At 51.0% G+C, this 13350-nt stretch overlaps 1 protein-coding gene across 3 annotated transcripts in view; it reads right to left on the bottom strand.

The window, feature by feature from the left end:
- Window positions 1-13350, bottom strand: part of CACNA1D (calcium voltage-gated channel subunit alpha1 D) — a 322182-nt gene that overhangs the window by 81929 nt on the left and 226903 nt on the right. For 2 of the 3 annotated variants that reach the window (XM_007447228.1, XM_007447229.1), the window contains exons 10-14: window positions 7620-7707; window positions 6272-6298; window positions 2364-2524; window positions 1185-1410; window positions 847-1054 (exon numbers count right to left, since the gene is read on the bottom strand). In XM_007447228.1, coding sequence (XP_007447290.1) covers window positions 847-1054; window positions 1185-1410; window positions 2364-2524; window positions 6272-6298; window positions 7620-7707 — 710 coding nt within the window. Of the gene's footprint in view, window positions 1-846; window positions 1055-1184; window positions 1411-2363; window positions 2525-6271; window positions 6299-7270; window positions 7331-7619; window positions 7708-13350 lie in introns of all 3 variants that reach the window. The other variant, XM_007447227.1, reaches the window with a different exon arrangement.

The following is a 13350-nucleotide window of genomic DNA, read 5'->3' as shown; positions in this document are numbered from 1 at the left end:
AGGCTCTGGACGCGTAGGCTCAGCGGCCATGGCTCACGGGCCCAGCCGCTCCACGGCATGTGGGATCCTCCCGGACCGGGGCACGAACCCGCGTCCCCCGCATCAGCAGGCGGACTCTCAACCACTGCACCACCAGGGAAGCCCCTGATGGGTCTTTTAAATCTACCTGCCAGGCTCTAAGGAAGGGCTTCAGCTCACAATACACAAGGTGGGGGTTTGGGGTGGAGCTCAGCTTACAGCCAGGTGGGGTGGAGAGGCTGGGCCTCTGAGTGCAGGGCCACCAGTGAACCTCTGACACTGCTGCTCTCTTCTCAGCCCGATGCCTGCAAAGGCCCCAACAGCAGAGACATCCTGAGTCTGTGTGTCCCCATTACATCACACGAGAGAGGACAACAAAGGGCCAGAAAGCTGTCACAACTCTTTAATCCCCCTGATTCCTCTGACTATACACCAAGGCATTAGGGCTTTAGAAGTCACTTCTCTGCATAAATCCATTATAACCAGGATTACAAAACTTGCCTGCCGTCAAAAATTAGCAAAGGACAGGAAGAGGATTTTAGAGCCTATGTCACAGGAACCTCAGAAACCTCATACAATCAAACACAAATTTTTGGTTGATTATTTCGTAATACAACTAGTGGTCTCACAATAACGTGAAATCACAGCACAGAGATCTGGAGTGAGATGCAAAACAAATGACTTAAATGGCACAAAATTAATCAGAGTGTTATTAGGGCAGAGGTTACTAATACAATAACAATGGAGTGTTTTGTCTTATTGATTCGTGGACAGATGAGAAGGCATCCCCTAAGGTGCAGCCCAGGGAAAGGATGGCGGGGGACCCACCTGGAACACCGTTAGAAGCGCTTGAGGGAAATTATCAAAGGTGCTCCGCTTGGTTTGCGTTTCGTCAAAATTAAACTTGCCGCCGAACAGCTGCATCCCCAGCAAGGAAAAGATGATGATGAAGAGAAAAAGCAGAAGCAGCAGCGAAGCGATGGACTTCATGGAGTTTAACAAGGATGCCACCAAGTTGCTCAGGGAGGTCCAGTGCCTGCAAGTCAAGACAAGGGGGTGAGCCCAGAGCGCCACCCGGGATGGAGCAGAAGCTCCCCCAGGCGGGGACAGGGCTGACCACCACCCACGTTCAGAAAACACCTGCAGTGAGATGCGCACGTCCTCACCTGGTCACTTTGAAAATTCTCAAGAGCCGAACACAGCGAAACACAGAGATGCCCAGAGGAGACATGATTTCCAGTTCCACCAAGATCGTTTCAGTAATTCCTCCACACACCACGAAGCAATCAAACCGATTGAAAAGAGAGACGAAATATGCCTGGAGACCCAAGCTGTACATCTTTACAAGCATCTCGCAGGTGAACAGAGCCAAGAGGACTTTGTTAGCGATATCTAGAAAGACAAAGGGGCACATGTGCTCGGGATCTCATCATGGGAGTGGCTCTGACCTCTCCCTCCCCACCTCCCTCTCACCAGCCACTGCCAGAAGAGCCCTAAGAACCTCTGCCCTTGTCTTTGCTCTTGCCCCAGTTACAGAAATGCGGCATGAACGCTTTATGGTCTGCTTGTCTGTCAGGCTTCTGGTCCTGCTTCTGGCTACTACCCAGACGTGTGCCCCTTGGAGAAGTTCCTTGGTTTCTCTGGGCCTCAGTTTCACTGTAAAGTGGGGAGGGGCAGCTTACCACATAATCTCTGATACTTTCGAGCCCTGAAAGCCTACAATTCTGCATTTAGGTCATCACGTGGTTTTTGTTTGTTTGTTTCAGTCAGTAACAAAAAAAAATCTGTCGGATCTTCCTTACAGCGCCGTGATCTAAGAAGCAGGTGCCTATCAGGGTCACTTCAGAAAATGCCACCCAGCAGGCTGGAGGGTCAGACAGAAACAGGTTTGAGTTGATGTCAGGCAGGGCTTCACAATGGCTCAAAACTGTCGAACTCAGAATGGGATGAGCTCCCGTACCATCCTGCTGGGGCATTCGAGGTAGGTGAACAGCCACCGCTTGCCAAGAAAACTACAGAGCAAAATAAAGCTTCCAGTGGAGCCGGGGAGAAGGGATTATGAGGTCCCTTCCAGCTGCCTGATTCCTTGATCCCAGGTTGCCACAGGGTTAAGACAACGAGCTGCTCTGGAGTTACCAGCTTCAAAGTGCTTCACGCACCACATGGCACAGACCGCACCCCCTCTCCAGGTGCGCCCTGTGCTTGGTTCTGCCGCCTTCCAAGCTACTGCTCACTGGAAATGGTCCTGGATGCTACCCTGTGTCCATCAGAAAAGACTAGACTGCAGTCAGACAGCCTCAGGGATCCCCTATTCGGAACAGAAAGAGAACGGCTTCTGCTTATACCTTGAATCTGTGTCAACCAGTCAGGCTGGTTGTAGTGCTCAGAGGAAATGGTTAAGGTGTTGAGAAACACCAGGACAATAACCAGCCAGTAAAACGTGACCGACTTCACAGCAGCCCTACACCTTCTGCGACTGAAGCGGTTCCAGCGGCGCCAGCGTCGGCTGAAAGAGAAGCAAACGTCACTCCCTGGATGACAGATGCAGCACCTGATCAACATCACTGAGGAGTAACTGCACTCTGGAGGTCCCAGCTGGGGGCAGGGGGCAGGGAGGAAAGACGAGAACAAATGGCATAGAAATGACCAGACCTCGTAAGACAAATTGCTTTTAAAATACAATGTTTAAAAGCACAGTCTTGACTCGATCATGCTATCAGTTTCCTTCCTATGGCTTTAGATAACTCCCTAATCTGTCATATGCAGTCCTCAAACCAGTTAGGAAATCCAGATATCCACAGAATCATGAGTTCGTACACATATGCAGTTCACGTGCCCACCTCGAGGCACGTGGATCTGTCCGAGCTCTCAGGGCAGAGAGACCAGCTTATCATACACATCTCTCGCAGCACCTCAATCATCATATGGAATTTACCAGGCAGCGAAGTGCTCCCAAACCCGAGTTTTCCTTTTAGGGAAACTTTCAGTCCTTTCTTAAATCTGGAGGTTCCTCTGGAGCCGGAGAGAGAGCTGTCGACGTTGAGTACTCCTGAGTCATCAGGTGCCCTTTCTAACTAGGGATGCTCAAAATATACCTTCAGGAGAAAAGCTAATATTGAATCATGTTTCCATACAAATAGAATGAGCTGAGCCAAAAAGACAAGTAGCATGTCCCCTACCAGTTCGCAGTTGCAGTGCGTAATTAGAGAAAGTATTCTTTCCCTTAGCCCGTCTCCCTGTAGGAAACGTGCCCTGCCACAGGATGGCTTGGTGAAGGGGGTCCCAGGGAAGGGCAGGCCGAGTGGCAGGGTCAGCTCTGTCCAGCCTGTGCTCAGTGACGGCGGGTGGTGGGCGCCTCCTTTAGGTGCTTGAGTCAGAACAATCTCCAGGCTGTGTCCAGGGCTGTAGCCCTGGCCGACTCAGCTGCACCGATCTGCTAAGAACACTGTAAACCGGGGGCCAAAGAAAGAGTTGTGCCAGCTCTTTGGCAAGACCTGGAACAAGCAAGGTGCATCTGGTTACTGCTCCTGCTATGTGCTTTCTGATGGTAATGGCAGCTGGAAACATGATAACCAGCATAGAAGTCCACTGAGGACACTAAATACTGTCCCCACAAGACGGGGTTTCTCCTGTGAGGCATAATTCAGTACACATAAGCAAGGTGGCCTGAACGAGATCCAGCCTTGGTGGGGCTATTCACGCTGCGGTGACAAGTCACAGATGTCTCCCAAATCTTGGGGACTGTCTCATCCCCACAGACCCTGCACTAGGCACGTGGACATGAAGGCATGGTCCGTGGCCCCTGTCCTTGAATAGTGTACCGGGCTGTGGCAGGTAATTATAAATCCACACCAAGTGTTACACCCAGAGTACTGGGTACCGGAGCAAAGAGAAGGGAGCTGCAAGGGATCTTTGGAAGAGTCGGGGAAGGCTTCTTCAAAAAGCTGAGGTCTGGGCTGGCTCTCGATAGCTGAGTAAGAGTTAGCCAGGGGGAGAGGGCAGGGCACTCCACTCAGCTCCCCGAAAGAGACTTGGATGGGAAGAACCTGAGTGTGTGGTACATTTGATGGCTTGAAAGCAGAGTCCAGAATAACCAAGTGCAGAGTCTGGGAAGGGTGTCAAGACATGAGGCCATGTTTTGGTGAGCTGGGGGCCAAATTATGAAGGAATTTAAATGCCCTCTGGCAACAGGAAGTCCATGAAAGGGCTTTTAATTGTTTTTCTTTCTTTTTTTTTTGGCCGCGCCCCACAGCATGCGGGATCTTAGTTCCCTGACCAGGGACCGAACCTGTGTCCCCTGCATTGGGAGTGCGGAGTCTTAACCGCTGGACCGCCAGGGAAGTCCCCTTTTTTTTTTAAGTCAGGTTTACTGAGATCTAATTTACATATGGTAAAATTTACTCTATTTAGTTCTACAGTTTGTAACCACAATCTAGATGTAGAATATTTCCATCACTCAATAAAGTTCCTTCATGGCACTTTGTAGTTACTCCACTCTGCTCACCCCAGCCCCAGAAGCTACTGATCCGTTCTCTTTCTCTATTATTTGCCTTCATCCGGAATCCTGTGAACAGAATCATACAATATATAGCTTTTAAAGACTGGCTTCCTTCACTTAGTAAAAATTCATTTGTGATTCATTCGTGTTGTTGATCTCTCAGTAGTTTTCTCCTCTCTTGTTGCTGAGTTTTAGTCCATCATATGGATGCATTATAATCTGTCTACCCTCTATCTACCATGTGATGGACATTTGAGTTATTTACAGCTTTTGGCAATTTTAAATAAACATGTAAAGGTTATACTTATAAATTATACATATATAATGCTTATGAATATAAACATCCATGACAAAATTTTTTCTGTGTAGATACCTATCTTCATTTCTCTTACACAAATACCTTAGAAGTGGGATTGCTGGGTCATATGGTAAATATATGTTTGACTTTATAAGAAACTGCCAACTTGCTTTTAAAATGGCTATGTCATTTGACATGTAGCAATGTATAAGAATTTTCATTGATCTGCATCCTTGTCAAACGTGGGATTGCCAGATTTTTTAATTGGATCCATTCTATAGATGTGTCATGGTGTCTCACTGTGACTTCAATTCTCATTTTCCTAATGACCAATGGTCATTTCATGTGCTTATTTGCCATCTGTATCTCTTCTTTGGCTACATGCCTATTAAAAATCTATTGTCTGCTTTTTATTGGGTTGTTTTCCTATTACCGACATTACTCTTTATATATACTGGGTACTAGTCCTTTATCAATTATCTTTTGCAAATATTTTCTCTTCCAGTCTACAGCTGATCTTTTTCTTTCAAAGAGCAGTAGTTTTAATTTTGATGAAGTCCAATTTATCAGTTTTTCCTGTTATGGCCAGTGCTTTGGGTGTCGTACCCAAGAAACTTTTGCCTAAGCCAGGGTCACTAAGATTTTCTCCTGTGCTTTCTTCTAGAATATTTACAGTTTTTTGTTTGTTTGTTTGTCTTTTGCGGTACGCGGGCCTCTCACTGTTGTGGCCTCTCCCGTTGCGGAGCACAGGCTCCGGACACGCAGGCCCAGCGGCCATGGCTCACGGGCCCAGCCGCTCCGCGGCATGTGGGATCTTCCCGGACCGGGGCACGAACCCCTGTCCCCTGCATCGGCAGGCGGACTCTCAACCACTGCACCACCAGGGAAGCCCTAGAATATTTACAGTTTTAAGTTTTAAGTTTTACATGTAGTTCTATTCCATTTCAAGTTAAGTATATAGTGGTAAAACACTATTTCTAACTGAAAAATAATACTTATATGGAAGAGTATCAAACCACTGGTATACAGTTCAACGAGTTTTTACCAACAGACTGTGTAACCTGCCCCCAGAGTGAGAAAGAGAACATTACGAGCAACTCAGAAGACCTCCTGAACTTCCTGCCATGGAAAAGCTTTAAGCAGAGAAGTGACAGGAAGTATCTCTCTTAGAGAAAGGACGCTGGGAGGGGATGGAAAGGGTTGATTAGTAGGCACGACGTTGCTCATTGCTGCATCTTATTGGTCTGTCTGTTTTGGAGGGGGCGGATCTTTGGCACCTACTACACTGTCCTCCAAGGCAGGTACTTACTGTTTACTGGGAGATTTATCTTCTGCATGAACGTTAGCGCCCACAGAGTGATGCACACAGTCTAGAGCAGCTCTACGTAAAATTCGGGAAGCCTGAACACAAAGAACCCACACGGGCTTCAGAAAAAGGACAGAAAGAAGATACTGACCTGAGCTTGGACTTTGAGATGGCTTGACTGAAAGAAAGACAAAAAGAATATGATTCCTGTTAGGAAGTCTTGAGGATACGCTCCCCCCACATTTCAGCAGAGATATCATAAAAGCCATGCACGGAAGCCTGGATCCAGCACCCCCGGCTCCCGCAGCGGGCCAGCTGGGGTGAGCGCCGAGCAGGGGGCCAAGCAAGAGAAGACCCTTAGCTGCCTGAGCGGCCCTGGCGCAGGTGGTGATGCCAGGGCTCCTCTCCCCTCACCCAGATCCCTCACACTGCAGCCAGCAGGCCCCGTCCTGCCCACAGCTCAGCCTCACATCTCAACAGCAGCACATATGCTGCTGCTGCTACAGCAAAAGGAGCCCTGGGCTCGGAGCCCTAGCTCTGCTCTTCGCTCACTGCGAGAGCTTTGGGCAGGCAGCGCACCTTCTGGAGCTTCAGTGTGCTCATCCGCAAAATGGCAAGACAGACCCATTCCCTGCCTGCTTCATGCTATTGTAGGAGGGCAGAGCAAGAGACAGAAGGCAAATCTGCTTCATAAACTGTTGAGTTTCCTGCTCCTAACACATCATTTTGATGAACCTCTGCCAAGGAGATCAGATTCTCTTAAAAACGACACCTGTACTCAGCAGACATAAGACCCAAAGGACACCAGCAGAAAGCAAACAAAACCGCACGGGCCTCCCCCCCGCAAAGCAGGCGATGCTCTGCACGCTGCACGCTGCTGGTGCACCCGCTGCTGCAGCCCAGCTCGTCTAGAGAAAAGCCAGTGGGTGTTAAAGTGACGGCATCCTCCACGGTTAGGAGAGGGTGGCACAGGGCTCCAGACAAAGTGTGTGAGCCGAGGAGGGCAGGGCCTTGTTATCCAGCCACTATACGTGAGGTTGGGAGACCCCGTGAGTGAAGGGAACTTAAACACGCAGCACATTCTGTTCGGCCACACAAGCCCTTCAAAGCACTGACGCCAGCACCAGGCTCAGAGAAGCAGGCCTTTTACCCCCACCGCCGACACCCAGAGGGCCCGGCCTTGGTGGCGCCTCTTCTTCTGCACCAGCACCTAGTAGACACAGGGGAAATGCTGGGTTACCTGGCTCAGCCCGCGGCAGGCTCCACCTCAGTGGGACGGACCGCTCGGAGGGAAGAGGCAGGTGAAATGCCGGGGGTCGGGGGGATCTGGGCTGGGGGGGGGGACCAAGGGGTCCAGGGTGAGCCCGCCCACCCCTCTTGCACCTGAGGCCATGGCTCCAGGGCTCCCCTGAAATCTGGGTGTCTTCCTCATATCTGCTTCTCTAAGAAGCCAGGAGGAGCTGAGAGTTCAGGGCACCCCCGCCTCCCGCCCCACTCACCAGAGGCTCCCACAGCAGCCTTGGTTCTCGCCTTCCCCACTCACGTTCTCCGTGTTCACAGACTCCGTCTCACTGGCGGGCATGCTGGCTGTGGGGAGAAGAAACGCTAGAAGTGGTGCCGCACGGATGCACCGTGCGCCCGGGGACGGGACAGATGTGACCTCTGCCTCCGGGCTGACCCTTGGGGGATCTGGCAAGAGGGCGAGGAGGGTGATGAAGGGTCCTCAGGGGCTTGACTGGCAAAAGGAAATGCCAAGAAGCCAGGCGCCTCCACAGCGGGGAGCCCTCGTTCCCGTGATCTGCTGAGGACTTCCCACAAAGTCCCCCGACAGGAAGAGATCCTGTCTGTCCAACTTCCCAAGAGAAGAAGCCTGGGGACCAAACCGAATGCTGCCGCTGTGCCTGGCGCCAGCTTACCCTTCTGATTTCCAGGTTTGCGCTGAGAGGCCATCAAAACATCTCAGTTCAGCTACATCTTTTCTTGTCCCAACAAGAAGCACTCTAGAAAGTCTGTGAACAAACCTAATATTTCCCCAACAAATTCTTATTTTAAGTATACTGAAGGAGAGGAGGTATTACAGAGGGAGGGGTGCATGAAGGTACCAAGCATAAAAGCTTTTTAAAAAATTAAGAATTTGACTCATGTTCCGTTACTCTATCCGATGTTCTTCTGCCCAGCTTGGGAAGCCAAGATGCAGAGGTGCTGACCACAGACACCGGCACTAGAGCACCAGGAAATAGTCTTATGGGGAGAAGGCTTTCTCCCCACCAGCGACCAGAAGGCAAAGCTGCCTGTGGCCCCAGTGCTACCAGGGTCTCTGGGCACATCTCCCTCCCCCATAGCACGATCCTGAGCGCAAGTGGAAGAAATGCTGAAATGCACCCGCTAGTGTCAGGAGGCCCGGGGACCCACCCAGAGCCACCATCTGGCACACGGGTGTTTTTCCTCCTCCACTTGATTCAACCCTAGAAACATCACGGACGTGTGCTGGAGACCAGGCAGCAAAGGAGATGCGGGACGCAGAGAGGGACTGGGCCCTGCACCTGCCCTGGAGGGCCCGTGGGAGAGGCAGCCCCCCGGTGGACTTCAATCTACTGTGACAAGAGCTACCGCAGGGGTCTGAGCAAGTGCGGTAACCACTAACTCTGCTCTGGGGTTAGGAGAGGTGGTCAAAGGTTGAAACAGGGGAGAATCACCCGAACCCATGCTCTTCTTCTAGTCCTTGATGCCTAACTTTGAACTGCAGTGACCTTATGGTTTTTATAGACCCAACGGTGCCAACAGGAAAGCCTTTCCCCCTGCAAGCTCTGCCCATATGCTTCCTCTTAGGAAGGACGCCTTGGTTTCAGCTGTAAAACCCGGCAGTGGTGCCTGGAGTGCTGTGGGGCGGAGTCTGAGACCAGCTCAGGCACGCAGGGTGAAGGTGCGGGACCAGCGAGCTCTGTCTGTGCGGTGCACGCCTGCGGACCCTGCTCAGCGGGGAGACAGGGTGTGAACGGCAAGGATGGACGCAGACCTGACTCGAAGGGCCCAGAGAGCTGAGAAGCATCTTTTCTGAGGCACCGAAGATCCCTTCCCTTCTGTGAGCACCCAGGGAACTGAGCCTGCTCGCGAGGGGTGGGGCTCAATAGCTACCTCCAGGCACGTTTAGGCAAAGGTTTCAAAAGTGAAGACAAAATGCTCATTACAGACCCATATAACACAGCTGGTATTCTCACAGAATAACCTTTTTCTTCCTTAGTTAGGTCGAAAGAAACCGGCTACAAACTTTGACTCACTCTCTCACCATTCCATGCAAAAAAACAGAGAAAAACACCGCCCGCCCGCAAGAAAATAAAGCCCACAATCCAATCACAGGAAAACTTTTAACAACAAAAAGGTTTCTATCTATCAAGAGATAGAAACACACATACACAGGAGGCTGCTCAGGCAATTCACTTCTCCATTACTGTTCCATGCTCTGACTTCAGCAGAAAGAGTAAAAAATCTTAAGAGTCAGCCAAGTTCATTGTCAGAGGTTCCTCCTACAGGGTCACCCTTATCTTCAGGAACAGCGCAGAGAAAATCATGGTGGGAGACCCTTACAGATATGAGCAATGAGTCGTCTTTGTGGAATGTTTTTCTCGGTGCTTAGTGCTACCACTGAGAGGTCAGAAGTTGACAGCAGCATGGGGCGGGGGTGGGGTGGCTGGGTGAGGGCCCTCGGCCTCAGTTAGGTCCTGGCTCTGCCCTGGGCAGTCCCACCTCTCTTCAGGCTTCAGTGTCCTGCCTGTAAAGTGGGGACACTATCTCTAGACTCCTGAGGGTCACTTCCATCTCTAACAGTTTACCACTTCATGGTTCTAATATTAACCACTATTAATCACACTGTAACTTCGGTCACTATTTCCGAAAGAGCAAACTTCTCCTGAACGGGCTAGAGCTTTGTGGCTTTTTGCTCTCTGGAACCACATGTCCCATGATGACATCAATAGAGTTGCTGCATTTCATTCCTAAAGCTTGTTTCTCAAATGATCTGATCCAAACAGATAAATTACACCACCCTGCCTATGGGAAGGGGGGCAGGGGGGGGGCGGGACATCATTTTGCATTCCTGGCTCTATGCCAACTACTAGTGAATGAAATGTATAAGCTGCTCCCTGGACTAGGGCTGGGGGTGGGGAGATAAGAAATAAAACTGAACTCCCCAAGCAGAAACTTGAGGCTGCACTGGGGGAGAGAATCCTCCTGCTTGCCAAGCGGGCTCCATCCTTCAGGTGGGATGGGACAGTGGTTAAGGCGGGCTCTCAGGTTGGCCGGGTCTAAGTTTAACCCCACACTTGTGACCGAACATCTCCAAGGCTTCATTTTCTCATCTGTGAACTGGGGAGTACTGAACCTCACAGGGCTGTTGGCAGAACTGTAAGAGGTGAGATACAGAGTCGGTCTGCAGTGTCGGGCCATCAGTGAGGCCCATAAATGATGAATCCATCATCTGAGAAAAGCTTTCCTGGAGCTCCCTGGAAGCAAGGCGACACTCCCTAGATGGTCCAAATCCAGTGTCACTTCGCCCTGCCCACTTCTACTACTGCACAGAGGATTCTCTTTTGAACAGCCTTCCGCGCTTCTGAACCAGCCTCGGCCAACACCCGTGGTTTGTATCTTTTCTGTCTTAAACTGAGTTATTTCTAATTTAGCCTGTTGCATGGAAAGCAACTTTTCTGGCATCACTGTTTGACACCTACAGAGCCATAGGTCCCTAATAAATAAATCTGTTCCAGAATCACGTCCCTAGGGCTCAGGAGGAGGACAAGAAGGGGCAGGTGGGGGAAGAGAGCAGTGACCGCTCTAGAACGTGGTGACCTCATTTGGTCCTGGAAATGGATCTGGATCCAGTCCCTCCCCCCAAGCCGAGGAGCCAGGCTCTGGCCGGGGCCCTGGCACCCTTCCCGTCCACTCCAGCCTCTCCCTGCAGCCAAAGGAGTGTTTCCTTTGCCAGACATATAGAAGACACAGGGCTCAGTGGGCATAACCAAGGAGCTTGTTTGTACATTAAAACATTTCACCCTTCACTTGCACCAGGCATTCATTTTTTTAACGTTCATAAATTGATATGGATTTCACTTCACTTAGCCCCAATAGGATCCCATCTACGTTTTAAAAAATCAAGAGGGGAGAATCACAGACTGTTAGAACTGGAAGGGGCTTCTGAGATGACATGAACAAACGCTGTGATTTCACAGATGAGAGAACTGACCCACTTGCCTTGGGACACGCAGCCCAGACGTGTGAGGAGAAAGCTCTCCTGAGTCCCTGCCACTGTGCCACACCACCCGTGGGGCTTTGGTACATCCTTAAATATACTGGTGTACGTTTCAGTATTGGTACATGTTGGTATGTGTAGGGGTACATACTTAAAACTCCATAAATCAAAAAGTTCCAAAAACCAAGCAAGCGTGTTACCCACCAGCCTTGGTGTCTGGTCCTAATTAGCCAGACCACTTCCAGGAGATCAGCCCAGCAAATGCGGGGAGTACAAACATCCAGGTGGCACGGGGACTACTGGGACTTCATAAAAATGCAAACAGAAAGAATTATAAAAGCCCAAGTAAGTAAACCCAAGGACGAGTTATCAGAACATGTGCCCCTCTCCCTAACCGGCTGCCGCAGCATCAGATCTGCCCCATTCAGGGTGACCTCTCTGTCGCCTTGAGCAGGGAGTCAGCATTCACTGCTGACCAGCGGCTAGGCCTAATTAGGGCTGCAACAGAGAGACCCCCTCAGACCTACAGGCGCCAGAAGAAGCCGGGGCCATCTGCATGCAGAGAGGCTATTAGTCCTTTTCCTTTACACGTTTCAGGAAACTTTAGAGCTTTGTTGAGAAAGTTTTCATTTTTAAAATATGAATTTGAAAACACTTTTCAACGACTCCAGCTGAACCCAGGCACTAGAACAAGCCTGTCGCCTGTGCCAGGATGCTGACTTGCCCTGCAATCTGCCTGCGGAAAATCTGGGGTAGCTCAGGGCCTATGCTTTGCAGTTGATTCCAGGTACTGGGATCTCTGGGGAGAGCTCCAGGGCAGACCCTCAGGCTTTGAGTGTGTGCGCGCTGAGAAGGGGCCCAGAGGTGCTGCTGTCGGCGAGGGGATGGTGCCAGCCAGCCAGGAGCCCAGCACACCCTGGACTGCAAGTGAGAGTTGCCAGGGCCACCCAGGCAGCCTGGGCTCGGCCCCCCGCTAGGAGCACTCTCTGTGAATAGCGGGTCACACTATTTCTCTTTAGGATCTAATTGTAGGGCCTGGACGCCATCATGGGTAATGCCACACAAAATAAACCAGGGAAACACGCTGTTTCTCAGGCTAGCACAACACCATCTTCACCAACAGGTAAACATTCCTCTATCTACCTTCTCTCTGAAGGACGACGTAATTCTCAACTATATCTGCCTGGCTTGTGAATTCAGAGGGAAATCAACACACAAATACACGCACGCATACGTGCATGGGTACGCACGCTCAGGGGTCTGAATGAGTCTCTGTGTGGGTCCAAATAGGCAGCCTCCAAATTATGTTCACTACTAACAGGCACAGCAAAATCTCAGACTAACTTCCTTGAGCGATGGAGGCTACTGAGCCCAAAGCCTCTAGGACAGATGTCAGAGAAGCTTGGTCTCTGTCATTGGTGGTACAGGGACAAGCCCCCTTTCCTCCTGGGGCTTAGTTACCGAATCTATAAATGAGCTGTTGGGCAACTGCACCTCTAAGACCAACTTACCTCTGACCTGACGGAACTGCTGTAAAGAGGAAATACCCACAGGCTGGCTGATTTTACTCCCAGCACCAAGGGGGTTTCCCTTACATTCCCCCACAGCTCGGCAAGGAGAGCAAGACACGAGCAGTACTGGGAAGCTGCTGCCCACCCCTCAGGAGGGTGGCCAGGAGGCCAGCAGTTGGCCCATGAGAACTGGCTCCAAGTCACCTCCTGGCAGAGCGCCCTGGAGAGTGGAACAGCACAGGAGGGAGCAGCCCCCGAGAGACCCCTGCCAGCCACGGGGCCAGGAACCACGGGGACCCTTGCCAAGTGAGCCTGGAGCTTGCCAGCGTCCTCTTGGGATAGCCTCGCTCACACATGTCCTGGGCCTCTAGGACCCTCGCTCCCCTGTTCTCCACGGGACAGGCTTTCTTGCACTCTCACGGGTCTCTTCTAGCACTTCCCTCCACGCCCCAGAAGCCTAAAGCTTCTCACTCTTTC

The sequence above is a fragment of the Lipotes vexillifer genome, unplaced genomic scaffold, assembly GCF_000442215.2.
Source record: "Lipotes vexillifer unplaced genomic scaffold, Lipotes_vexillifer_v1.1 scaffold818, whole genome shotgun sequence".
Lineage (NCBI taxonomy): Eukaryota > Metazoa > Chordata > Mammalia > Artiodactyla > Lipotidae > Lipotes > Lipotes vexillifer.
The sequence above is the reverse complement of the archived record's forward strand: the minus strand, read 5'-3'. Positions and strand labels throughout refer to the sequence as shown.